Source organism: Urocitellus parryii (assembly GCF_045843805.1).
Source record: "Urocitellus parryii isolate mUroPar1 chromosome 13 unlocalized genomic scaffold, mUroPar1.hap1 SUPER_13_unloc_1, whole genome shotgun sequence".
Lineage (NCBI taxonomy): Eukaryota > Metazoa > Chordata > Mammalia > Rodentia > Sciuridae > Urocitellus > Urocitellus parryii.
The window spans coordinates 759,424-784,237 of NW_027551761.1; the positions used below are offsets into that span (position 1 = coordinate 759,424).

General features: G+C 44.7%; 1 protein-coding gene across 1 annotated transcript in view; it reads right to left on the reverse strand.

The window, feature by feature from the left end:
- Nucleotides 1-1,247: 1,247 nt before the first annotated feature.
- The window catches only part of LOC144251287 (E3 ubiquitin-protein ligase RNF213-like), an 89,965-nt gene continuing 66,398 nt past the window's right edge, over nt 1,248-24,814 (reverse strand). The window contains exons 41-62 of the mRNA XM_077794324.1: nt 21,652-21,763; nt 20,655-20,868; nt 20,288-20,478; nt 19,386-19,517; nt 18,548-18,658; nt 17,867-18,109; nt 17,465-17,546; nt 16,663-16,697; nt 15,377-15,471; nt 13,260-13,419; nt 12,428-12,608; nt 11,351-11,442; nt 10,527-10,778; nt 8,034-8,166; nt 7,612-7,695; nt 7,162-7,342; nt 6,739-6,940; nt 5,480-5,557; nt 4,758-4,952; nt 4,192-4,281; nt 3,929-4,107; nt 1,248-2,474 (exon numbers count right to left, since the gene is read on the reverse strand). Coding sequence (XP_077650450.1) covers nt 2,321-2,474; nt 3,929-4,107; nt 4,192-4,281; nt 4,758-4,952; nt 5,480-5,557; nt 6,739-6,940; nt 7,162-7,342; nt 7,612-7,695; nt 8,034-8,166; nt 10,527-10,778; nt 11,351-11,442; nt 12,428-12,608; nt 13,260-13,419; nt 15,377-15,471; nt 16,663-16,697; nt 17,465-17,546; nt 17,867-18,109; nt 18,548-18,658; nt 19,386-19,517; nt 20,288-20,478; nt 20,655-20,868; nt 21,652-21,763 — 3,196 coding nt within the window. The 3' untranslated portion in view covers nt 1,248-2,320. The remainder of the gene's footprint in view (nt 2,475-3,928; nt 4,108-4,191; nt 4,282-4,757; nt 4,953-5,479; nt 5,558-6,738; nt 6,941-7,161; nt 7,343-7,611; nt 7,696-8,033; nt 8,167-10,526; nt 10,779-11,350; nt 11,443-12,427; nt 12,609-13,259; nt 13,420-15,376; nt 15,472-16,662; nt 16,698-17,464; nt 17,547-17,866; nt 18,110-18,547; nt 18,659-19,385; nt 19,518-20,287; nt 20,479-20,654; nt 20,869-21,651; nt 21,764-24,814) is intronic.

The window sequence follows — 24,814 nt, forward strand, 5'->3', positions numbered from 1 at the left end:
AAATAATCCCTGTATGTCTCCCTTAACAAGTGGCAAAATTTCATAAGCATTAGGGATGGTATGGAAAAGGTTTGAGGGCAAAGACTTGAAGTTCTATTTCTTTCACTGCCTTTATTTTCTGTTACCAGGATGTCTTCTCCATGCATAGCCTGCCTCACTGAGTTAGGTAGTTTTCATTCTTACTCCTTAGTAGCTGGGGCTTTGCTGTTTCAGTGATGTCCCTTTAAGAAGAAGACACCCCCCTTCCCCACTGAGACTTAAGCTTTATCTACTGTGGACAAGCTGTTCTGTTGTTGTTCTGTCCAGTGGAAGTTTACCATCTCACATTCTAGAGTGTGCTCTTCACTTCTGAACCATCTACTTCATGAATACTTTCAAGGACATTTCCACAAAAACCCATAACCATTCCCACAGTCTAGCTGAGGTCTACATGGCATATACAGTAGCATGCTCCCAAAGAGAGGGATCCTTTAGCAGCAGAACTCACATTTATCAAAACAGCATTACAAGTATAATGACATTTACTTGTACTAGCTTGGTGTATTTTTGTGTAAATTGTGCTAGATAAGACAGTTAAGGCTTTGAAAGCATAGCATACAAAATAAAATATCTTAATTAGAAACAATTCATAATAGTGAAAAAAATACCCAGGCCAAAGGGAAAATAAGGGTCTTCATATCAAGGACTTGATACCTGATTCTACCTGTGAAGGTGTGGCAGTGAGGAACAGGTTGAGTCTGAGTGCCACCTGCTGGCCCTGGCAAGCTGCACCCTGACTCCCAGGCATCTAAGGCCAAGGTGCTTCTTCTCTCAGGTGGCAGGCATCTGGTGGGAGGAGGAGGTGGCTCTACATAGTCTGGAAGGTTCATCACAGCTCACTAAATGCAAGTGCATGTTGTGAAAGGAGCTACTACCTGAGGTCTGTCACTGCACTTCCTTCATCAGAAGCTGTGAGAATGATACATGGAAATGGAGTGCAGTGTTCCTTCTGTACCTACCTTTGCAGGTGTGCACAGGGCCTGTGCCAGCTTACCTTTTTTTTTGGTTTCGTTTTTGCAGTGCTGTGGGTTGAACCTATGGCCTTGTTGAACCTATGGCAAGCACTTTACTACTGAGCTGTGTGCCCTTTGCCCCCATTTTGCATTTATGTAGCTGAAAAGTTCACAGGCCTGATTTCAAGTTGATCTTTAATGTACATGAAAAATAGGTCTCCAATGTGTGGATGGCTCTTATGGCAAACAGGTTCTGAGCTGTGAAGAAAAGGAATTTATCCGGAGGTCCAGGACATCAAACTAGGTTTCAAAAAGAGACAAAACTTACAATGACAAACACAGCACAAGATCGAGGCAAGTTAATTTCCCTTTTTCAGAAATGGAACTGGTTTTGTACTCTCTCTGAGACTCAGTTTTTATGGTATGGTTGAGACTGAAAGAAAGGAATGCACATACTCAGGGAAGCTGAGATCACACCAAGATTGCATGCTTATGTAGTATAATAATACCTGGCAACCAAAAACTCCCCATGGCATTGCCAAGAGCCTGCTCTGATCCATGCTGATGCTGTCGAATTTTCTTTAGAATCTCAAGATATGAGAACTGGAAGGCACTTTGGCTATCAATCCACTCCATTTTATTCACAGGAAACCAAAACCCTAGCAGTGTCCCAAGTCCCATGCTCTTCACAGAGTTGTTGGCTCTCTTTGGCATCTGGCAGTGACTTAGAGTGGGGTCTGGGTTGGCTTTGTTCTCGTGGCATTAAGGCATGTGCAGACACCCTGGCTTTCCATTAGTGAGAAGACAAAAAGAGTGTGGTACTTTTTTCACATCTTGGAACCCAAGAAATATGAGTATAATACTCAGAATTTAAGGGACTGGGAAAGAGAAGAAAACCAGATTATCTTCTGCGTATGCAGAATAGCATAGGGGGAAAAAAAAAAGACCAGTAACCCTACATTCTGCCTCTGTGTGGCAACATTAGGAAGCATGAGGAACAGGCTGCAGGCCCGACACAGGTCATTGCTGGGTGTGACCCCAATTATGACTCTTCCTGTTGCTCCTTGAATGCACAGGATGGTGGTTGATTTCCAGTTTCAAGTAACTGCCATTCTCACCACTTGCTATTCATAATGTAACATGGAAGTTCTGGCATCTGCATGTATTCCAGAAACAGCTTAACTTTCAAAAAAGCTGTCAGCTGGCACAGTAACTGCTGGCCTTGAATTCAGTGCTGTGCCAACACTTTCCTTCCAGGTGCTCCCAGAGGCACAGTGGAGGGGAGGGGAGCTGTGTCTGCAGCACATCAAGAGATGGAGTGGAGAATCCTATTTTGCTTGCCTGTCCTGTTTCCGTATAGCTGCCACTTTCCACACAGAGACACAGTTGGACAGCAGTATCTCTTCTGGGAACTGGGATTCCACTTCCAGAAGAACTTCATTCTCTTTGGTTTCCATGTAACTCATTAGAGTGTCCCTCAGGCTGTAAAATCAAGCGCAAGAGATAGTGTTTAGAGCATCAGGAGCCTATCAGCTCTCACTCTTTCCAGGCATTGACAGGACTGAGGTGCTAAATAAGATGGGAAACACTGAGCGCCAGCTTAAAAGGTCAGCCAGCTGCCCAGTTCCTGAGCTAGACCTGGAGTCCCAGGCTCAAGGCATCTAGAGGATGGAGCTTCCTCGATGATGCTCAGCTAGGCCACTTCAGGCACTCCACTGACGGGCCTGCCTGGCTGCATCAGAAGCAAAGCTTTGCCATTCAGAACAGGCAGGTATTCCCTTTCAGGGTTTATCTTACCGAAGGTTGTAAATTCTCTAGGAAGGGGAATTTAATTGCTCACAGGCATGTGCCATATGGCCTGAGATCAGAAATAGCAAGTGTAGTCTGACCATCCAGAAAACCAAGTCAAGTGAAATGTCTCCCTCTTACCACATATAAAAGTGAACTAATGAAAGAAATGTGCAATATAGAACTATAAAAGCAGCAGGAGAAAACATGAGGATATTTTGGCACCCTGCGATGTGATAAGGAAGGCCTTTAGTGTATGTCCCCATGGTGGCTTTTTTTTTGGGGGGGGGTGGTACTGAGGATTGAACCCAGGGGTGCTTAGCCATTGAGCCACATCCTTAGTCCTTTTTAATATTCTATTTAGAGATAGGACCTTGCTGAGTTGCTTAGAGCCTCACTAAGTTGCTGAGGGTGGCTTTGAACTCATGATCCTCCTGATTCAGCCTCTAGAGCTCCTGGGATTGCAGGCATGTACCACTGCATCTGGCCCCACAACGACTTTATGAAAAAATCCCATCAATTGACTTCTAGTGCATTTGTAATGTGTACATCAGATTAATCTGTTCTATATAAAGATCTTTTAAAAATCATTAAGAAAGAGAAACTGGTTGGGTGTGGTGGCATATGCCTATAATCCCAGCATCTAAGGAAGCTGAAGCAGGAGGATTGCAGAGTTGAGGCTAGCCTCAACAATAATGAGGTCTTATCTCAAAAAATAAAGAGCTGAGGATACAGCTCAGTAGTTAAGCACCCATGGGTTCAGTTCCTGGTACCAAAAGGAAAAAAGAGATCAACTGCCCTGTCCAATAACCGAAAGCTACCAAGAGATAATTCAGAGGATGATAAAAGTGGTGATAAATTTAAAAATGTGCCCAACCACAAAAGTAGGTGGGGAAACAAGTGAAAATAAGATACCATTTTTTGGCCATTAAATTGACACAAATGTAAAATTAAGATAGTTTTGAATATCTTAGATTTCACACATTAGTGTGGCTTTTTGTACCTAATCTAAAATGTTTATCTCTTTGACATAGTTATGTCTACTTGTTAGACAGAGGGTCAGTCTAACAAGTGGAACTACCTTCACGTCAAGGGGAAAAAAGCAAATATTCTGCACACCTGCCTGCCAGCAGGTATGCACACCATACCTCCATTCAGGGTTGAAGCTGTCCTGGGTCTGAGTGTTTCTTAGTTTCAACACCATCATTTCATGAAGCTCTAGGAGGAAAGCATCCAGGTCTGTGTAATTCAGGAAGGCGCTGAGTAGCTTAGCACTTTCTGGGCTGAGGTCTGCTTTGTACTTAGAACTGATTTCCCTAAAGGGATCCTAAAAAAGATAAACAAATGCAACATCAAAGCCTGGGAAGAGGGTGCATCTCCCTTAGTCTGGGCAGAGGCAGGGCAGACTCACTTTCTTCAGTCCCAGTAGCTGTTCCGACTTAAGAGCAGAGAGGAATTGCCAGAGAGCAATGGCGTGTTTTAACTGACATCTGTTTAAGGCCTGGAAGAGGAAGAGAGTCCCAAGTAGAATGCAAAGGCTCACACCCTCCCTTAGTGCACACCAATGACTCTGGGTGCTACCCCAGGGCACTCCTCCCTGTTTCCTCCATTTCCTGTCTTGAGGCCACCTCTGTTCCATCTAAGAGTCTACCTGTCTCATCTTGCAAACACACAAGTCTATTACTTCTATTACTTCTCCTGCAGCAGCTCAGTGTCTGTGAGCATCATGCAACAAACATACAGGTAGCCAATGTCCTCAGTCACTTGTGCATCCCACTCTACTAGGTGGTCAGCACTGAGTGTCCCTTCCTCTCCTGTCCCCAGTGTGTGCTGCTATTCTGTGGACTGGCTAGGGGTGGGGTTCGTGACTGCCCCTTTCCAGGGGTGCCTGCATTGATTCTCCCTGTTTGGTGGCATTCTGTCAGGAAATTAAGATGAGGTGATACTGATTCTCCTTGAAAGGCATATGGGACCCACCTTTAAAATTGGAGTCATTTGGTCACCCATTCGCAGGATGTCTTGGACATACACATTCAGATGCATATTTGGATCCCCACCAGCTGTGCCTAGAAAGCCCAGAGTAACCTCTATAACAGACAGGGCTTCACAGACATCGCTGTAGGACTGAAGCTCTCCACTGATGGCACCCATGGCCGAATTGGGGAGAAGGCACTGAAACCAAAAGCAGAGGCTTGGGTCAGGCTATTACTTCTCCTACTTGTTAAGAGCCTAACTGTGAGCTGCCAGCAGGACCAGCTATCCAACACTTGTGGTAAGAACTGATGCTTGTGCTTGAGCTGATGCTGAGTGTAGCAGCGTTTCAGACTTTGCACAGAAATGGGCCCGAGCTAACTGAATCCTCCACATGACCCATGAGTACATGGAAAGGCACAACAGCTTCTCCATCTGTCAGTAGCAGAACCTAAGGAGCAGGAAGAATTGAGTTCTCAACTTGTAGCACCATGGTCATGATATCATCATTAAGAAAATAACCCCCAAGTGGTTGGTCTGTACTCAAAAGAAAGTTTGGTGATCGGCCATCCCGCTTGCTTCTCCAGAAAGCACTGGGCTCTTAAGGAGCTCCTGGGGTTCTTAGAGAGCCAGAGAGCCTGGTGCTCACAGCACACACCAGATGGGACTGGACTGTCCTTGTATATGTGAATGAAACCACCTTGCAAGTGAGGGTTTATTATGACCACCTGTGCCATTTTGTTCTTGATGTCCATAAAGAGATGTTCAAAGTTCCAGTCATGTCTGTATACCAGCATGGGTATTCCCTAAGGTGAGAAAGGAAAAAAAAAGTTTTTGGAAATTAAATCTATAGTGGAGGTTTCCATCTGATGACAGATATATTCTTCAGCAGTGACTCAGTGACTAAGTACCAAACTGGACAGTATATTCCTGGGCAAGGAATGTAGCTTTGTTGTCTCCTGATGACTCTGTTCCACCCCCACTCTTTGGACACAGTAACACAAGAAATCCAGCCTGGCTACAGTGGCCTTGCAGATATTGCCCTGCAGAATAATGTGTCTGAGGACCACAAGAGAGGAAGAGCACTAGAGGAACAGGAATGGGAATGTGCACATTTGTGATCTATCTTGTGACACTGAGCAGAGACTGTGCACAAGGCAGCCACTCTCAGGATGAATTAAAAATGGCTTTGGGCTTAAGCAACTGACAGCCTAATTGCAGGCAATGAGGGAATAAATACATCCTAGTATAACACCTAACTGGACCTGGAAGGATGAGGGCAGCCACTGGAAGGGACAGTGTGGAAGTGCCATTGTGCTCAGGGAGTCAGAAGGCAGGTCACAGGGTTTGATGCAGTAAGAAAGGAAGGGCCTGGAGACAGCTGGAAGGTCGGGCTGGGGTCAGGTGACAGGGCCTCTGTGACAGATGGGGGAGTGTGGTGGAGGCCATGTAATGCTGTCTACATGCTGTGGACTGGCTGGGGGTGGGGGTTCCTGACTGCCCCTTTCCAGGGGTGCCTGCACTGATACTTCCTACATGGTGGCATTCTGGTAGGAAACTAAGATGAAGTGGTGCTGCTGGCACTGGGTAGCTGGACCAAAGGCTAAACACTCTGATGTGAAGCCTCGGCCATGGCAATTCGAGGATGATGGAATGGGGAGGTCTGCACAGTGGTTTCTGGGCACCAACTACATATGCAACTGAAGGGGTGGCAGCAGTGATGGGTTTTCTTGGTGGTACCATTAACTGTAGTGGAAACCCAGTCCACTGAGACTTGAGGCTGCCCTGGGGGACAGGTGCAAATGGTGATGGTGATATGGAAGAGAGCTGGGGACACTTCCCAGCCCAAAGAAGGCATAGGGACCACAGACCACCAGTGGGGAGGAGATAACGCAGACGAGAGCCTGGGTGTCACTTAAGTCTGTTTACCCTGAAACCCACAGGGCTGACTGACACAAGCAAATCATTGGCAGAGGGCCCAGCCTACCTTGAGGGTGAGCCGGGGCTTTCCCTGAAGGAAGCGGCTGCTAATCTGCCGCTGGATCTTCTCCAGGTCAAACTCCTGCAATGTCTCCCCACCTTGCTCCACTTGATACTGGCAGTTGGAGATAATCAGTGGAATCAGGTCTCGTTCCACTTCGTAACTGATAACATGCAGGTCAGTGACCTCTGAGGCATCCACGGAATAGCTGAGGGACACAAGATACAATTCTTGGGGTCCAGGGCAGGTGTATGGGGCCTAAGGCTTTGGTACATATGCTCCTGCTTCTGCCTTCATAGTGTGAGCAAGTGAAAACCATGTGTAAACACGGGGCTTTGTTGAGGAAGGCTGAGAGAGTGGGGACAAGAGCTGTTGCTGACAGAGTCTGCAGCCAAGCCTGGTGGCAGGGATGGTGGGCTTCTGTAGTACCTGTTGTTTTCCTTGGAGAACTTCTCCACCATGTGGATGATTTCATTGTGAAGGTTAATCAAGTAGCTGACTAACGCAGTTGAGCATAGACCCAGGCCCCGACGCCGGGGTAGGATGACCTCAAAATCTGTGTCCAGATCCAGGTCAGAGCTGCAGTAGTCTTTAGGTAACTTGATTTCACCTTTAAAAGACAGGATCATTCCTAAGCAGAGGGATTCTGCTCCAGGCATTTGGGTCACAGCCTGGGGCAGCCATTTCCATAGAGCTGGTCCCTGGCTGTTAAGTTTCAAGTGCTCTCAACTCTATTCTTATTCCATATTTATAGATTCAAGAGGACTGAGGATTACTCTGGAGATTGATTCATGTATCCCAGCACCTCCATCAATAGGTTGCAATTGCCACACACACACAGCAGGGTGCTGGCAGAGCCACATGGAGGAGGACACTTACCATTGGTCTCCAGTGACCGCCTCAGTGCATTCCACGTGGACAGGAAGATGGTGATCCTGTTGTGGAATAGCTGCCTCAGCCCCTCTGTTGAACAAAACACCTGGTAAGATCCCCATGGAAACAACCCCTAGCACTACCCTGACAAGAAACCACAAGGTGTGCTCCCAAGAACCTGACCCTGCACCTTCTTCACGTTCACTAGCATGCCACATTTCAAGTTTGAGGTTGTGTGAGAGCTGGAGAAGGTGAGGGCTTTCTAGCCACAGCAGTGGCTCAAGGCATGTCTCTGGGATTTGGCATCATTTGCCTCATGTTCTAGCTTAGAATCTGAGCCCCACCCTCATGCCCCAACCTGAATGATCCTTTTGAACCACGACACATGGATGGTCCTGATCTTTTGTTGGAGCAGGCAGCAGTCGTACCTGAACTGTGACTGCTAATAAAACTCCTGATGGAACAGTATTCATCTTCTGGAACATTCTGGAATCGTTTCACTAGATCCCTTTGCAGGGCCAAAATCTCAGGTAAGAATTTCACCAGTCTTAGTTCTGCCTCCTGGAAAAGGGAAAACAGCTCAGTAACACTTTCTCTATTTAACTGAGAAACAACATGAGGTGTATAGATTTGGGGGCAGGCGGGGACTTTCTGTGTGGTTTGTGTGGTCAGTGGGTTGTTTTACAGATTATACCCTGAAACTTGCAAATCGGAAAGGGGCAAGCCCATCCTCTCACCAATATGTTAGACATGCCCTGCACACGACAGATGTAGGATGAACAAGACCAAGTCCCCTCCTTCCTCCAATGAAAAGCTTCCTCAAGGGCTAAGCTGGGCCACCATCTCTCAGTTTGACAAGAATCAACTCTAGATGACCAAAGACCCAGATGTAAGACTTGACATTTGAAGCTGTCAGCAGAAAAATAGAGGAAACACTCCAAGACATTGGCACAGGCAATGGTTTTCTGGATAGGACACCAAAACCACCTTTACCTGACAGCCTAATTGCAGGCAATGAGGGAATAAATACATCCTAGTATAACACCTAACTGGACCTGGAAGGATGAGGGCAGCCACTGGAAGGGACAATGTGGAAGTGCCATTGTGCTCAGGGAGTCAGAAGGCAGGTCACAGGGTCTGATGCAGTAAGAAAGGAAGGGCCTGGAGACAGCTGGAAGGTCGGGCTGGGGTCAGGTGACAGGGCCAGACTATATAACTCAAAAAAATTAACAACAAAAATATCAAAGCAATCCAATTTAAAAATAAGCAAATGATCTGAATAGACACTTCTTAAAAGAAGAAATACAAGTGGTTAACAAATATATGGGAAAAAATGCTCAATATCAGTAGCCATCAAGGAAATGCAAATCAAAACTACAATGAGACGCTATACCACCACAGTTAGAATGGCTGTTATAAAAAAAAAATAAGATAGCCATGGTGGCATCTGTAATACCAACTACTCAGGAGCCTGAGGCAGGAAGATCACAAGTTCAAGGCCAGCCTCAGCAAGTTCTAGGCCAGTCTGGGCAAGTTAGTGAGACCTTGTCATATTGGGGGGAGCTGGGGATGGGGACTTTAGCTCAGTAGTAGAGCATTTCTTACCTAGCAAGCCCAAGAAGGCCCTGGTTTCAATTGCCACTAGTATCCCACCCTATAAAATAAATGAACCCAAACATAAAATAACAAATGCTCACAAAGATGAAGAGAAAAACGAAATCTAATATACTTCTAGTGGAAATGTAATTAGTACCTCATAATGGAGAATAGTATGGAGGTTCCTCAAACTAAAAAAAAAAAACCTACCATGTGACTCAACTATCCCACTTGAAAGAAAATTAGCGTATCAAAGAGGTAATGCACACCCATGTTTATGTGGCACCTTTTACAATAACTAAGACATGGAATCAGCCTAGAAGCCCATCAGCAGATGAATGGATAAAGATGTGGTTTACATACATAATAGAATATGATTTTAGCTGTAGGAAGAATGAACTCCTATCATTTTCAGAAAAATGGATAGAACTGGAGGATGTTATTTTAAGTGAAGCCAGACCTAGAGACAAGATCAGTGCATGCTATAGGCATACACGGAAATATCATACCAATTCCCATTAATGTGTATAACTAATGAATTTATAAAAGTAAATAATTTGGAAAAAAATTTTAAAACCTGACTCTTGGGCCCACTGTTGGGTGTGATGCTGCTGGAAGGAAAGACCAAGGCCTGGGGCAATGGTAGCTGGTGTGATTCCTGGATTTTGTTCTGAAGAACCAGAATCCAGCATCCTCAGTCAAATAAAACTGTGTCTTAAAAAGAGATCACAACACTACCATAAAATTCTTTCTAGTGTGAGCACCAGATATTTCCAAATCATTCTGCTCCCTGCCATGGTACTGGTCCATGAGGGAGGTGGTGAGAACTTCTACTGTGGCCCAGGAGAGCTCAAGTGGGTAAAAGCTGGGGATGGTTTCTGGGCCTGGCAGATCCCACAGCCCCATCATTCAGCACACTGCCTCCTGCCTGCAGGGCACAGGGAGGGCTCTGGTTTGGTTTTAGTGTGCATTCTTGACTGTTCACCAGGTACTTGCTGGTAACCACCTGCTCAACTTCTGGGGATGAAGACAAGGTGTCACAGTTGAGTGACCAGGGTGGTCCCTCCTGGCCTTCAAGTTCCTTAGAGATCACTGCTAACCCCATTCATGTGCATATTTCATCTTTGACTTCAGCAGATGTGTCTTAAGACCTTTGTGCTCTCCCTGAGACTGGTGCTACAGGTCTTGCATTCAGAATCACAGTGCTGATGGGGTTGGTTAGGGTTCTGCCTCTAGGAATGATGACTCTGAACCCAGGCACAGAGCCTCCCAGTCCTCAGCAGAAGTATTCCAGGAAAAGGGGGCAGCCCATGAAGCAGACATACCTTCTGCAGGAACTGCCAGAGCACGGGCACCACCTCCTTGCTGTTCTTCTGCTCCACGACATGCTGGAGGTACTCGGCTGTGATCTTCTTCCTGCAGCTCCAAATCTTTGAGCAATGAACCACACTTTTCTGGGGCAGCTGGGGCAAGAAGCTTGCAGGGTCACCATATATGATTTTGGCCACAGGGCTAGAGCTGATGCGCTCATCCTGGCTTATGAGTGTGCTCACAGTCAGCAGGGTCTTATCTAGATGCTGGATAAAGAAATGACACAGCATTCTGCAAGTGAGACATTGTCACAGACAATCGGGCAGCTCATGGCCCCCCAGTGGCTCTTTAGGAATCTGCCTGCACACACTGGATGCATGATTTTGCTGTCTTTCACGGTGATTGGGGGGTTCTTTGTTTATAGGGTTTTTGCCTCCCCAAACAGAGCAAACTATTTTAGGGGCCTTTATTTCACCTCCCTTTTGCTTCCTGACTTTCCTGACCTGCTGTGGATAGTCAGCTCTGTGATGTTCTCACCAGAGCAGTCATGAATACAGATATTGATGTATTTCTGGAGGGTCTCTGCCTCTTACTTTCACATTCTGCTGTAAAAAGCAATAGCGAACAAGCGGCCACCTGCCCTGTGAGAACTCCTGATAATCGTTGGCCTAACTTATGAGCAGTATAGGAGGGACACCTGGGGATAGCAGAAGGAGCGGTTTCTCCAGGTGAGGCCTCTAATGACCTTCCTGAGTACAGTGGTCCAACAGTGCTCTACAGATGAACGGGACCCCCTCCTAGACACAGGGCTAAGGAGTAGTCACCACTCACCACTTACCTCCAGTTCAGGTAGAAGAAGAGCTTCAACATGTTTTTCCCAATTGTTTCTCTGTCCTTTGGTTGACAATTTTACATCAAAATTTAAATGCCCTACAAAGAAAACCAAAACGTTTGTGTGTTATCCAACAAACAAAAAACGGCAATCTCCATACAGAAAACACTGAAGAATGTTAATAAAGATAGTCCTCCTTTTGAGGTGATAACTTCCTAAGTTAGCCAGGTACTGCCAACACCAGCCTCCAGACCTTGTGAAGATACTTGAGTCTCTGACAACCTTCCAACCCAAAGCTGTGGTCTTAAAGGCATTCTAAACAAATGGTTAAGGACAGGACATGAACTCAAAAGCCTAGGGACACAGAGATGCTGACAGCTACCCAGAGCCACCTCACTGCTGCCTGTTGGGCTCCTGAGTCCGTGTGCTGTGGAAACCACACCAGAACAAGAGGCATTCGGCAAAATCAGTCTTGATAAAATGGGAAGCACATGTTAATGTTGGTTTCTGGCAAAGATATCCCTGAAGGGAAAGGGATTCTTTGGTTGTGGGAACAGACTTTTCATTGCTATTGTATTATCTGTATGCTTTTAAATAACATTGTTCTGCAATGGTCATTTTAAAAGATTTTTGCAGGTAAGCAAAAAGAAACCGAAATCCCTCCTAAGGCCACTCAGATAACCACTTACAGAGTCCCCTCACAGACCTTTGCTTTTGGCATGGTTTAAATGTTAAAGAGTAGAAGAGTTAGCTTGGCAGACAGTGTTCTGCAGCCTCCTTTGTTCGGGTAATGTGGATATGCACATATTAAGTCAGGGTACAAGTGTGACATCTCTGGAAAGCAGAAGTGGAACACATATCACCTGGTGGGGTGCCATGTGGTCTTAGGGTACAGGTTAATGCTGCATGAACAAGCAACAGGTATCAGTGCTGCAGGCCCCTGCCAGGCAGGTGATATGTGGAGGAGTGCAGCAGCCCCAGCAAGGAGAGCAGAGTGCTTGCTCCCACTCTTGTCATGCCATTCACCAGGAGCTGAGGGAGCCTGACCTCTTGGCAGTCATGTGCAGCCCTCACCCCCCTTACTCTGGTTAGGGAGTAGGTGCTGCTCTTTGAGAAGGCAGCGCAGCATGAGGTGGACCACATGGGTGGTCTCGTCGGCACTCTTCCCCAGCATCTTTGTTAACTGCTCCAAGTCTCTGTGGATGTGCTGCTGCAGGAATCTTTTTGGGTCACTCACTGGAGGCTTGATGATGTTTATCAAATCCTGAGAGAGCAAGAAAATAAGATGTGCAGTGGGATCTGTGTGTAGAGGACACAATGAGAGGCCAAGGAAGCAAAGCACCTGCGCTGGGGAGAAGGTGGTTTCTAGGTGAGGTCAGGGTGCTCTCAGGCAGCAGATGGAATCACATGCATCTCATGATGCAGGCAGCAGAGGAAGGGAGGCAGGTGGTTGGAGCCAGAGACTGCTGGCTCTCATGTCATCCTGGTGCAGCAGGGAATGCTTCCCTATACCTCAAATAGCCACCACCATGAGAGGGTGACAGGGTCCTACCACCTCCCCATGCCCAGGTTTGGGCTGAGGACAAGAGTTGTACATGCCAAGTAGACTTTATGAGCTGATTATTACACCTTGTATACACATGCTAAGATGTCACACTGTATGTGTAATTGCTTTGTGTCAGTTAAAACAGATTTTAAAATTAAAAGATGAAGAGGATTTTCCATAATCTGATGAATAGTTACCCCATTGCATCATATGTCACAGTGGAAAAAGCAGGATCTATAACTTTTGTATTACCCTGTGACTAGGTAAAATCCCTAGGTGTCTAGGACTTTGTAGACAAAAGGACTGGATGCAAACACAGCAGGTTCTTCCTATGGCAACATAAGAGAGTCTAGCGGTAGCATCTTATACCTGAGGATTTTGAGTGGCTCCCAAAAGCATAGCCAAATGAGTGAGTAGCCGGATGAGAATGAAGACGACTGGGGACAGCTCTCGGTCAGACACCACTATGACATCTCTGGGTTGCGGGTGGCCCAGCACATGGCCAGTCTTGGTTCTATCTGTGCTGGCTCTGGAAAGGATGAGAGGAAACAGGGTGAAGATTGGAGATGTCTGTTTCTCCTCAGCCAGGGTCTCACACCTTAATGACTATGTTCCCAGTTTTTTTTTTTTTTTAATTTGTTTTGTTTTGTTTTGTTTTCTTTTTGTTTTGGTATTGGGGATTGAACCCAGGGGCTCAACCACTGAGCTACATTCTCAACCCCCACTTTTTTAGTTTTTATTTTGAGACAGTCTTGCTAAGTTGCTGAAGCTGGCTTTGATTATCCTGCCTCAGCCTACTGAGTCACTGGGATTATAGGTGTGCACCACCATACCCAGTTTTGAGGAAAACTCTAAAAGTACTGGTTATTCCGAGCCTAGACCACCTGCCTCCAAGTCCTTCTCTTTAGACCCACCCTGCTGACTGGCCAAACCCTGCAACATTCCCAGTGTTAAGTGGCTGCAGTGGGCCAAGTAGACTTTATGATCTGATCATTACAGATCATTAATGTGGCCATTAGTGCAGGGTGTCGGGATGGAGGCCAACACCTGCATCAGGACAGTAAGTTTGGAGCATTTTTGCATCCTCATGGGGTTTGTCCATGTTTTTCTCAATATTCCCAAATTAAAAACTGAGATACACAGTCTGGCAAAAAATTTTTAAGATTTAATGACATTGATAGTTTATGGAGATAACAGGCTACACAATTTTAAATTTTGTAACAGAATAACCAGATGTATGATGATGGTAGAAAGTCCTGCCTTTCATCTTAAGGGAACACTGACAGCCACACTTATCTTAGAATCAAGCATGGGACTGTGAGATCAGATTTTTATTTTTATTTATATTTTCAGTTTTGGGAATTGAGCTGGGGCCTCACATATGCTAAGAAAGCACCCTACCTCTGAACTATGCCCCCTATCCTTTCTATTTTTATTTTGAGATGGTCTCACAAAGTTTCCCAGGCTGGCTTCAAACTTTCCATCCTCCTGCCTCCCAAGTAGCTGGGATTATAGGAATGTACTGTGTCTAGCTGGAGGCCAAATTTTTATCTGGTTTCTGAATCTGATACATTGGGCCTTCTGTATCTGCAGTTCTGCACCTGTGGATTCAAGCAACTGTGGAATAAAAATATTCAGAAATAACTGCATCTATATTGAATAGCAGCTTTTTTCTTGTCACTATTTCCTAAAAAATATGATAAATAAATATTTTTGTAGCATTTACATTGCATGAGAAACCTAGAGATAATTTTTTAAAAGTCCATGGAAGGCTGGGTACAGTAGTGCACACCTGTAATTCCAGTGCCTTGGTAGGCTAAGGCAGGAAAATTGCAGTTTCAAATTCAGCCTCAGCAACTTAGCAAGACCCTAAGCAACTTATCCAGACCCTGTCTCTAAAAAATAGATAAAAATGGGCTGGTGATGGGGATGTGACCCCTATGCTCAATCCTCACCAAAAGGAAAAGATATTTTTTAAAATAATTTTTATTATTTTTTAATAATAATATTAAAATTTTGTGACCTACCTATTTGTAGGTCACAAACAAGATTGTTTCATGACATATAAAAGAACAGAACATCTGAATCTGAGTATCTGTGGAGGGCAGTGTCCTGGGAACAGTCCCTGCAGATATGGAGGGATGGATGTACTTGATAAGACTGATTATATGTATCTTTCACTTTTCTCATATTAAAAAAAAAAAAAAAGAGGGCTGGGGGGCAGCCCAATGGCAGAGCACTTGCCTAGCATGTGTGAGGCCCAGGTTCCATCCCCAGCACCACAAAAACAAAACAAAGCAAAACAACAACAACCAAAAAGTTTCAGTGCCACATGACTACAGGTGTGTTTGATGTGGGTCCCCAACATGACACAGGTCCAGATGTACAGCTGTGGTGTTAGTGATCCTATAGTTGGTATGATTCATCTGCGGGAATAGACAGCCTGGAACCCCAGGCAACAAGGGAAAGAAGCTGAGCCCACATACCCGATGCTTTGGAAGCCGTCTTGAGGTCTATGGTTGACACCTCCAATTACAGCACCAGAGTCAACACAGGAACTCAGCTCCATCGGCTTGCCACACTGGGACAAAGAGGGGACCCACAGTCAGCACTGCAGCCAGCATTTCTACATGTGGAGAAGCCACCTTGCATAGGAGGTGGCATGTGCCACGGACTGCATCTGGTGCATGCGTGCATCAGTAAGCAGCAGGAGCTCTGGGGACAGAGTAGTCACTTAATCAAGTGTGCCGTCCATGAGCAAAGGTGGCTTTATTTTCCCAATGTAAGGTTTTTTTACTCTCATGTAGAGTGACAAGTGTGTACAGCCCCATCTTCCTTTCTCATATTCACTGCCTCCTCCATCCCTGTGACTGGCATGCCAGCCTCTAGAGCTTCATTATCTAACACCAGGAATTATGGTGTTAATAGCTTCCAAATAGACCTTCTAACACCCACTGGACAAAAACAAAAACCCAACCATAAGATTTGCCATCACTGATGGGCCCAGGTTTTCAAGTCAAATGGCATCCCACTGCATGCTATGAATCACAGCCACACCAGGCCCCTACAGCTACAGGCATTCAGACCACAGAACTCAGCACTAAGAGGGGCCCTAGAATCTGTTCCTATTTCACTTCATGGACAAGGAAGCAAGTGGGATTCAGGAAGGTGAAGTGTCACATCAGGGCTCCATCCCTGTCTCCTATTCACTTTATGGAGAAGCATGCATAGGTCTAGTCCAGCAGCCTGTTGCTCAGCAAGTGCAGATGTTGTGAACAACCAGGGAGATGCCTCAGAGTCCCAGATGAGCAGCATCTGCTTGTCCCCCAGGGCTCATTAGCCATGAGTCTTTCTTGTCCTCTCCTGTTCTCTGGTATTCAGCCCACATTTCTCTCTGGCTAGTGATCCAGCTGAGGGTCTGTGTGGCTGAGCCCTGCTACAGTGCTCTCAGCCAGCAGCATTATGGCATCCCAGGAGACTTGGGTGATGCCTGCAGACATTCTTGGACATCACACTGGGCTGGGGGGTACTGCTACTGGCACCCAGTGAGCTGAGGCTAGGTATGCTGCTAAATATCCTACAATGCACAGATGACCTGCAGGAAAGAATCATGTCCTTGGTATCTCTAAATGAGACTCAGTTGGAACACACTGAGTAGTCCTCAGAATGCACCTGTGCCTCCCAGAAGGTGAAGACCCTTATTCCCAAGTCTTTCCCCACCACCCCAGATGGGAATGCACATTTTGAGCCTCCCCCAAACACCAAGACTCACCTCTCCTACAGTGCACGGATGACCATTGGGACAAACTGTTCAAAGAACAACAGGACACATGTTAGCAAGTCTCCATCAAATTACCAAATGTGGGAAGGGGAAGTTGCTGCCCTCCTCTCTGGCCCTGACCAACAGGACACAGAGCCCATGTCCTAAGCACCTCACCAGAAGCCTCGAGCCATGCCATCAGCTAAATTACTTGCGTGTTCCTGGAGCTCAGTGAACACATATCACCCATGAAAATAGTCTGGTTTACACAGCAGAGAGAAGTTGGATTCCAGACACAAACCAGGGGTAACTTGGTGGTAGCACTGTATATATATCTTTCTGTTCTCTTGGATTTTTACTTTTTTGGCAAAAGCATGTTTCAGTACAACTTTAAAAACTAGTTTTAGAAGATTATTTACTTAAGGCAACAGCACAACTCATAAAAGTCATGGGTTATGTGGCTGTCTCCCAGGTGTAGGCTGCGGGAAGCTCTCTCTGGGTCAAAAACCTCTGGATTGTGACTGGCCTTTGATTGAGCCTCAGTGTGGTCTCCAGGCCCCCCTTCTTCCAAGTGACATTTCTAGAGAGCACCAGTGTAGCCCAATGGCTCTTATCCCATGACTACACAGGGAAATTATTTGGTCATCTGGTGAATTAACTCTGTGGCCCTCAAGCCAAAGGCAGGAGGAGGCAAGTAACATGGGCTTTCAGCAGAACCTAGTGAAGCCCAGGTCCAGCCTCAGGTATGGCATGGCCGCAGGCTGACCTTACAAGCTGAGAAGAGTGTGACCCCTCCCCATACACTGGTACTCACTATACCATTGGACGCCTTCCAGACCCTCCCACTTCTGGGCTTGAGCCAGCAGGTCTTCAGGCATTGTTGGAAGAAAAGCATTCTGAAAGACCAGGAGCAGAAATGGCCCTGCTGAGAGGGCCTCTGGGCTGCAGCTGCTGCCCAGCAAGAGTCACAGAGTGAGGCAGTTTCTTCTCAGCTCCAGAGCTGTTTACAGAGGATGTACAACAGCTCTGTGTGAACCTGCAAAGGGCAGAGCATGTTTTCACCAGCACTGTGCTGAAGGATCAAGTGGGTCAACGGGGCAGAGAATCTAAAAGGTGGACAGGTTTGAGAGTTCCCAACGCCACTGGCCAGGTCTCAACATGAAAAAAATACACTGAAGTTTCACTGTAAAATCAAAGTTATCATCATGCAGCTTACCGACATGCTGGCGGGAGAGAAAGCTAAGTTCCTCAGGGGCACCAAGACTTCACTCTGTCCACACAGAAGGACAGCTGCAGTGTGAATGGCCATTTCTGTCACTGTTCTTTCAAGACTGTCGGCACCAGGGCCCGTGCTCAGCAAAGGCAGAGTGTTGGCCACGAGGGATGCTGCGAAAGGCCTGACCCCCGTCGGAGACAGGATCCTGCTGTTTTCAACGAACCTGCTCACAGCCTCGCATTGCTGGCACGAAAGATGTTTTTCATGTTAGGATATTTCAAAAAGGAATACTGTGAATTTAGGGTTACCTCTTTGAAAGTCACACATTATGATACTGAGTACACATCAAATATCTAGGTAAACATAGTTAAATGATCACCAATGGAGGGGAAATGCTTCAGGAAAGAGAATTTTCATATAGAAACACAGCAACCACATTCTTCAGTACAGATCTCAGTACTCTGTTTTGGTAAACATTAAGTAAGGTTCCTGAGTCTGTAAGGTTTGGATTAAACAAAATAATCCTTCCACATAATAAGGGTACACCCTCTATCCTATGTAGAAAATTATGGAAGGTCATAATTCCTATTACCGTAAATAGGAAATAAAATTTGTGAGTTCTGTGCTTAGAAAGTCCTTCCCAATCATAAGGCTGAATGAAAGCCCCAGCGTGTCACTCACCTCTGGCTTAGGGCGGAGGTCTGCATTTTGGGAACAGTGGAGAGCAGCCACTTCTCGGAAGAGCGCCAGCAGCAGGTAGACTGCCTGTTGAGCTCTGGGGCTCTTGAAGGACTGTGGGTGGGGTGTGGAGCAAGTATTCAGAAGATACAGCACTCCCCAGAGCAACTTTCCCTGGGCTATGCACTATGGGCCTCCATGCACATTACTGGGGCTATAAGGTCATGAGACAAGCTCAGGTTAACCTCAGTGCACAGGCAGTCATGATGGAGAAACAGAAGTCAGCACCTGTTCTCCTGTGACTACTTTACTGGTCTTAGAAATGTGTCCTGGGAAGAGACAGGATTTTCTACTTCCTCTTCCTGGTGTAAGGCAAGGATAAACAGGGACTCAAAAAAGATGCAAGACCAGAACAATTTAAAGATTAGAATCCTGGGGCTGGGGTTGTAGCTCAGTGGTAGAATGCTTGCTTAGTATATGTGAGGCACTGGATGTCAATCCTCAGAACCACATAAAAAATTAATTAATTAATTAATTAAAGCATTGTGTTCCTCTACAACTCAAAATATTTTTTAAATTATTAGAACCCTAAAACCCTGTATCAACATCAAAATAGACACATAGTATGTATGTGGACTATGAATCTACATAGCAATGGATTTTGCTAATTGTTAATATCTCTTACTCAATATGAAGACAATAGGCATCTGCCTCCTGGCATTAGTGTCACTCTTGGGGCTGTTCAGAGACCTTCTCCATTACATCTGCATCTTTTGACAGGGAAGATGCAGGTGTGAGGGATACCACCCGGAATCAGGGAGAAGCTGCGAGCCCATCCTACCATCAGAGCAGTCTCGAGGCCGGAGCAGTCTCGAGCCATGCCCTCAAGCATAGCTTTGCCCACTGCATCACGAAGTGCCTTGTATTCATCCCCATGCACCAGGTATTGGTCCATCTGGCCCGTGTGGTCCTTCTGCAGCCCAGGAGAAGAGGGTTAGTCATGGTGGGGCAGGGTAGGGTGTTCTGCAAAGACCCTTCTCCATAGGCAAAGAAAGACAGTAGACACTGTTGGAGGTGAGAGGCAACTCAGCTGGAACTCCCTGTGAGTTCCAGCCATGACAATCCTGGAGGTCTTCAGGAGCATGGCCTCCACAGAGATGGAGAGCCTGGGGAGAAGGGAGGCTGACCCTGGAGCTTCTTGCTTTTTCTACACACAGCAACACACCAAGTAAAGTGACAAAAACATGTCATCTTTGAGTCCCAGATAGTCATCTTAAAGATGCCAAGGTTTCAGTGCCATTTTTTAACCCCAGGACACTAAGAATTTAACAATTTCTGAGCACTGGGAGTGGAGAAGCCTGAAAGCCAAACTCATTGCACTGTCTCTCAATTCTTACCCACCTCTGCCTGGCAGAGAGCACAAGACACAGCTTGCAAGCTGAGTAACCTTTTACTTTGATGGAAGCAAATATTAAAAGAAACATTCATTCACTTTTCCTGTGTAGAATTCAATTAGAAATTAAGCCTCGATAAAATGCAGGTGAACTTCAAACCAGAAACACACACAAATGTGCACACCAAACATGCCCATACCTACCTTTGCTCTATGGCAGGTGGCCTAAACCCACCCTGAAGCAGAGACCAAGGACCAGATACCTGCCTGTGTCCTGCCTATTGTGAGGGAAGGGAGAGTGAGGAGTGGTTCCCACAGCTTTCCTGCTCTGCCAGGGACCTGCGTCTCACCTGCTGTGCAATGACTCCCTTGGGAAACACCCACTGGCATCGATGGCCCTGCCTGGAGAGGCTCTGCACAAATTCCATCCCTCGCAGGCTCGCGAGCCTCCGGACCAGATACACGCGGTGCCAGTCGTTCCCTGCCTGGGTGCAGAACTGCTTGACACATCGCAGGTAGTACTGCTCCTCCACAGCCAGTTCTGACAGTGCAAGGAGAAAGCTGGTCAGTGACTGGGGACTGAGGGCCTGTTTCTGGGGAACTCAGTAAAAAAAAACATCCAGAAGAGGGGACCATGGTAAGGGCCAGCAAGACCCTAAGGACAGTTCCTGTTCTTCTGAACTTGTAGCTAATTTCACCAAGGTAAAGAAGACCTGCCTGAGCCCTCCTGAAGCTCCAAAAGGAGATCAGAAGCCCTGTCGAGACACAAGCGGGTCCTGGCCACCTCCTGAAGGTACTCAACAGACACTGTAGTGGCAGGTCCTTGGCCTTGTCTCCCTAAGGAGCAGGTCTGTAGGAAATGGCCTTCCTCCCTCAGGCAGTCGAGTTCACTCCTTGTACAGTAAGCACTGGTCTTCTCCTGAATTGAATCCTAAGGAGCAAAGAACAAGAAAGAAAAGAATATTATACTTTTCAACAGGCAACTCCCCAACCTTCTAAAATTATAGAAAACAACCAGAAAAAGCAAACTGATAAGGAAAAAAGTGTATAATCTATTTTTTATAATAAGCATTATACAAGTTTTGGGTATAAAAAATATGAAGACAATAAAAATAAAAAGGATTCAGGATCTCGCCAGGTGGGGATGACCATTGCTAAACCTGTTGTGTAACTCATCCAGGCTGTGGTTTCTTCTGCTTTGCACACACATGCACATGACTCCCTCCCCTTCGCCCTATGTAAAGTTCCTCTATTCCTTCCATGCTCCCCGAGACCTCCATTCTGGATCAGCATCCACATATCAGAGAAAACATTCAGACTTTCGTTTTTTAGGATTGGCTTTTTTCATTTAGCATTTCATTTGTACTCTATACACTGCTTAACAACAGGGACACTTTCAAAAAACGCATCTGAAGGGGATTTCACTGCTGTGCAAACATCAGACATTTTCAGATGCTAGGTGAGGATCTCACGAGACCAACATCAGAACCGCAGTGATGGAAACATCACCAAGTGACTCGTGACTGTGTGTGGGACATCTAAGAGCAGAGCAAAGTCTTTGAAACTTTTTTCTTTTTTCACATGGAAAAGAAGCCTCTATTAATTGTACTGAATAAAGCTGCATTTTTTCACTTTTCAGAAACTCTGCTACTGTGTAAACCATATGGTTCAGAGAGTTTGTAGAAGAAAAGCAACAAAGTGGCAGCTGGCTTACTTCCAGGCAGTTGATGAAGAGCATGTAGGGTTCAGTCTTATCTTTAATGATGAATGCCTTCTTCTCTAATAGGGACAAGTAGGCCTGGATGTAATCTTTCACTGCATGGAAGCTGTGGAAAGATAAATATTATTCCTCATGACATTAGAATGGCAGAATCACCTTATACAAAAGAGCATCTATTAACCAATCATCTTCCCATCTATTTCTCTGTGTGTATAAAGGTATAATACATATAAATAGATAGATAGATAGATAGATTTGACAGCTCTTTTAATTAATTCATTCAATCTAATTTGTTATACATGACAGCAGAGTGCATTTCAATTCATAGTACACATACAGAGTACAATTTTTTCATGTTTCTGGTGGTACACAAAGTAGTGTCACACCATTTGTGTCTTCATACATGTACTTAGTGTAATGATGTCCATCTCATTCTACCATCTTTCCTATCCCCATGCACCCTCCCATTCCCTCCCTCCCCTTTGCCCTATCTAAAATTCCTCCATTCCTTCCATGCTCCCCCCGACCTCCATTCTGGATCAGCATCCACATATCAGAGAAAACATTCAGACTTTGGTTTTTTAGGATTTGGCTTTTTTCATTTAGCATGATATTCTCCAACTCCATCCATTTACCTGAAAATGTCATGGTTTTATTCTCTTTTAATGATGAGTAATATTCCACTTTGTGTCTGTGTGTGTGTGTGTGTGTGTGTGTGTGTATATATATATATATATATATATATATATATATATATATACACACACACACCATAGTTTCTTTATCCATTTATCTATTGAAGGGCATCTAGATTGGTTGTACAATTTAGCTATTGCTAATTGTGCTGCTATACACATTGATGTGGATGTGTCACTGTAGTCTGCTGATTTTAAGTCCTTTGGGTATAAACCAAGGAGTTGGATAGAACAGTGAAGCAGGTGGCATCAGTGTGCCAGACTTTAAACTATACTACAGAGCAATAGTAACCAAAAAAACCATGGTATTGGCACCAAATTAGACTTGTAGACCAATAGTACAGAGACACAGAGACCAACCCACAAAATACAGTTATCTCATACTAGACAAAGGTGTCAAAAACATATATTGGAGAAAAGATAGCCTCTTCAACAAATGGTGCTGGGAAAACTGGAAACCCATATCCACCAAAATGAAATTAAGCCCCTATGTCTCACCATGCACAAAACTCAACTCAAAATGGATCAAGGACCTAGGAATTAGACCAGAGACCCTGTGCTTAATAGAAGAAAATATAGGCCTAAATCTTCATCATATCAGATTAGGTCCCAATTTCTTAACAAGACTCCTATAGCACAAGAAATAAAATTAAGAATAAATTTATTTTTTAAGAATAAAATTATTATTATTTTGCTGTGGATATATATGTGACTGCATGACCAATGTAATTCTGCAACCTGTACACTCAGAAAAATAAGAAATTATGTCCCATTTAATTCAAATGTATGACATGTCAAGATCATTGTACAGTCATGTGTAACTAATTAAAAAAAAAGAATAAATAAATGGAATGGATTCAAACTCAAAAGCTTTTTCTCAGCAAAAGAAACAATCAGTGAGGTACAGAGAGAGCCTACAGGATGGAAGTAAATTTTTACCACATGGACATCAGAGCACTAATTTCTAGGATATATAAAGAACTCAAAAACTTGACACCAAAAAAAAAAAAAAAGAAACAACAAATAACCCAATCAAAAAATGGGCCAAGGAAATGAACAGAACTTCTCAGAAGATGATATACAATCAATCAACAATATATGAAAAAATGTTCAACATCTCTAGCAATTAGAGAAATGTAAATCAAAACTAATCTAATATTTCATCTCATTCCAATCAGAATGGCAGCTTGTAAGAATACAAACAACAAGTTTTGTTGAGGATACGGGGGGAAAGGCACACTTACTCATACATTGCTGGTGGGACTGCAAATTGGTGCCACTAATCTAGAAAGCAATATAGAGATTCCTTAACAGCTTTTTATTAAAAATATGTTTGCAGAGGCTTGAAGGAATATTAAGTTCCATATTGCAGACCAGTTGTTCTCAAACATTTTGGATTCAGGCCCTTTTACAGTCTTAAAACTTATTGATTTGTTTATGTGGGTCAAATCTATCAATGCTTATAGTATTAGAAACTGAAAAGTTTCAAGAGTGTATCAGTTCATTTAAGATAAACAGAATAAACCCACATGTGTTAATGATGTTTAGAAGAGTGGCTTTCCTATAATTCTTGGAAGCCTGTTTAACAGAAGTCAGCTGACTTCCTACATCTGCTTCTGATACTACTTTGAAGCATTTGAAGAAAATCTGGCCTTACACATGATATAGTTGGAAAAGGGAGAAATCTTTAATAGTTCTTGCATATATTGGGGGTTATTCTTTTTCAATACCGTAACAACACTTTTAAAGTGATCATTTCTGAAGACTGGTTATAGAACCTGATACCATGTCAGTTGTTTTCATCAAGTATATTACAATCACATAGTCTACTCTGTTATGGATTTTTCCCAGTGCTATGGATCAAACTCAGGGCCTCACTGTGTGATAGTCAAAACCTCTACCACTGAGCTGCATCTCCAGCCACTGGATCATTTTTTGACACACATGATTCTGTGACATTAGGCATTGGTCATTTGGAAAAGCCTTGGTTTTCTGAGCAAGGCAAATCTTGAGATGTTGGCATCCTTTTAGTCTGCAATCTCTTGTTGTAGATACCTACTTACATGCATTAACATCACCACAGATCTGTAGTCTGGTGGTCACTGGTTCAGGCAAAATGGCGAGGCCTGAGACAAGCAGCCAGTTGTTATCTGGAGACTTTTAGGAGAAGCATTCTTTGAGATAAGCACTGTCTTATGTTTTGCAGTGTTCTGGGTCAATTTCTTGCTTCTATACAACGTTAAAAATCACAACCTCGGGCTGAGGTTGTAGCTCAATGGTGGATCGCTTGCCCCTTAGGTGTGAGACACTGGGTTCAATCCTCAGCACCACATAAAAATAAATAAACAAAATAAAGATATTGTGTCCAACTATAACTAAAACATTTTTTTTTAAATTTCAAACTCAATGGTTGAGATTTAGTAAAGCTCATAGTGAAACTGGCACTTTAAAAAGTACATATG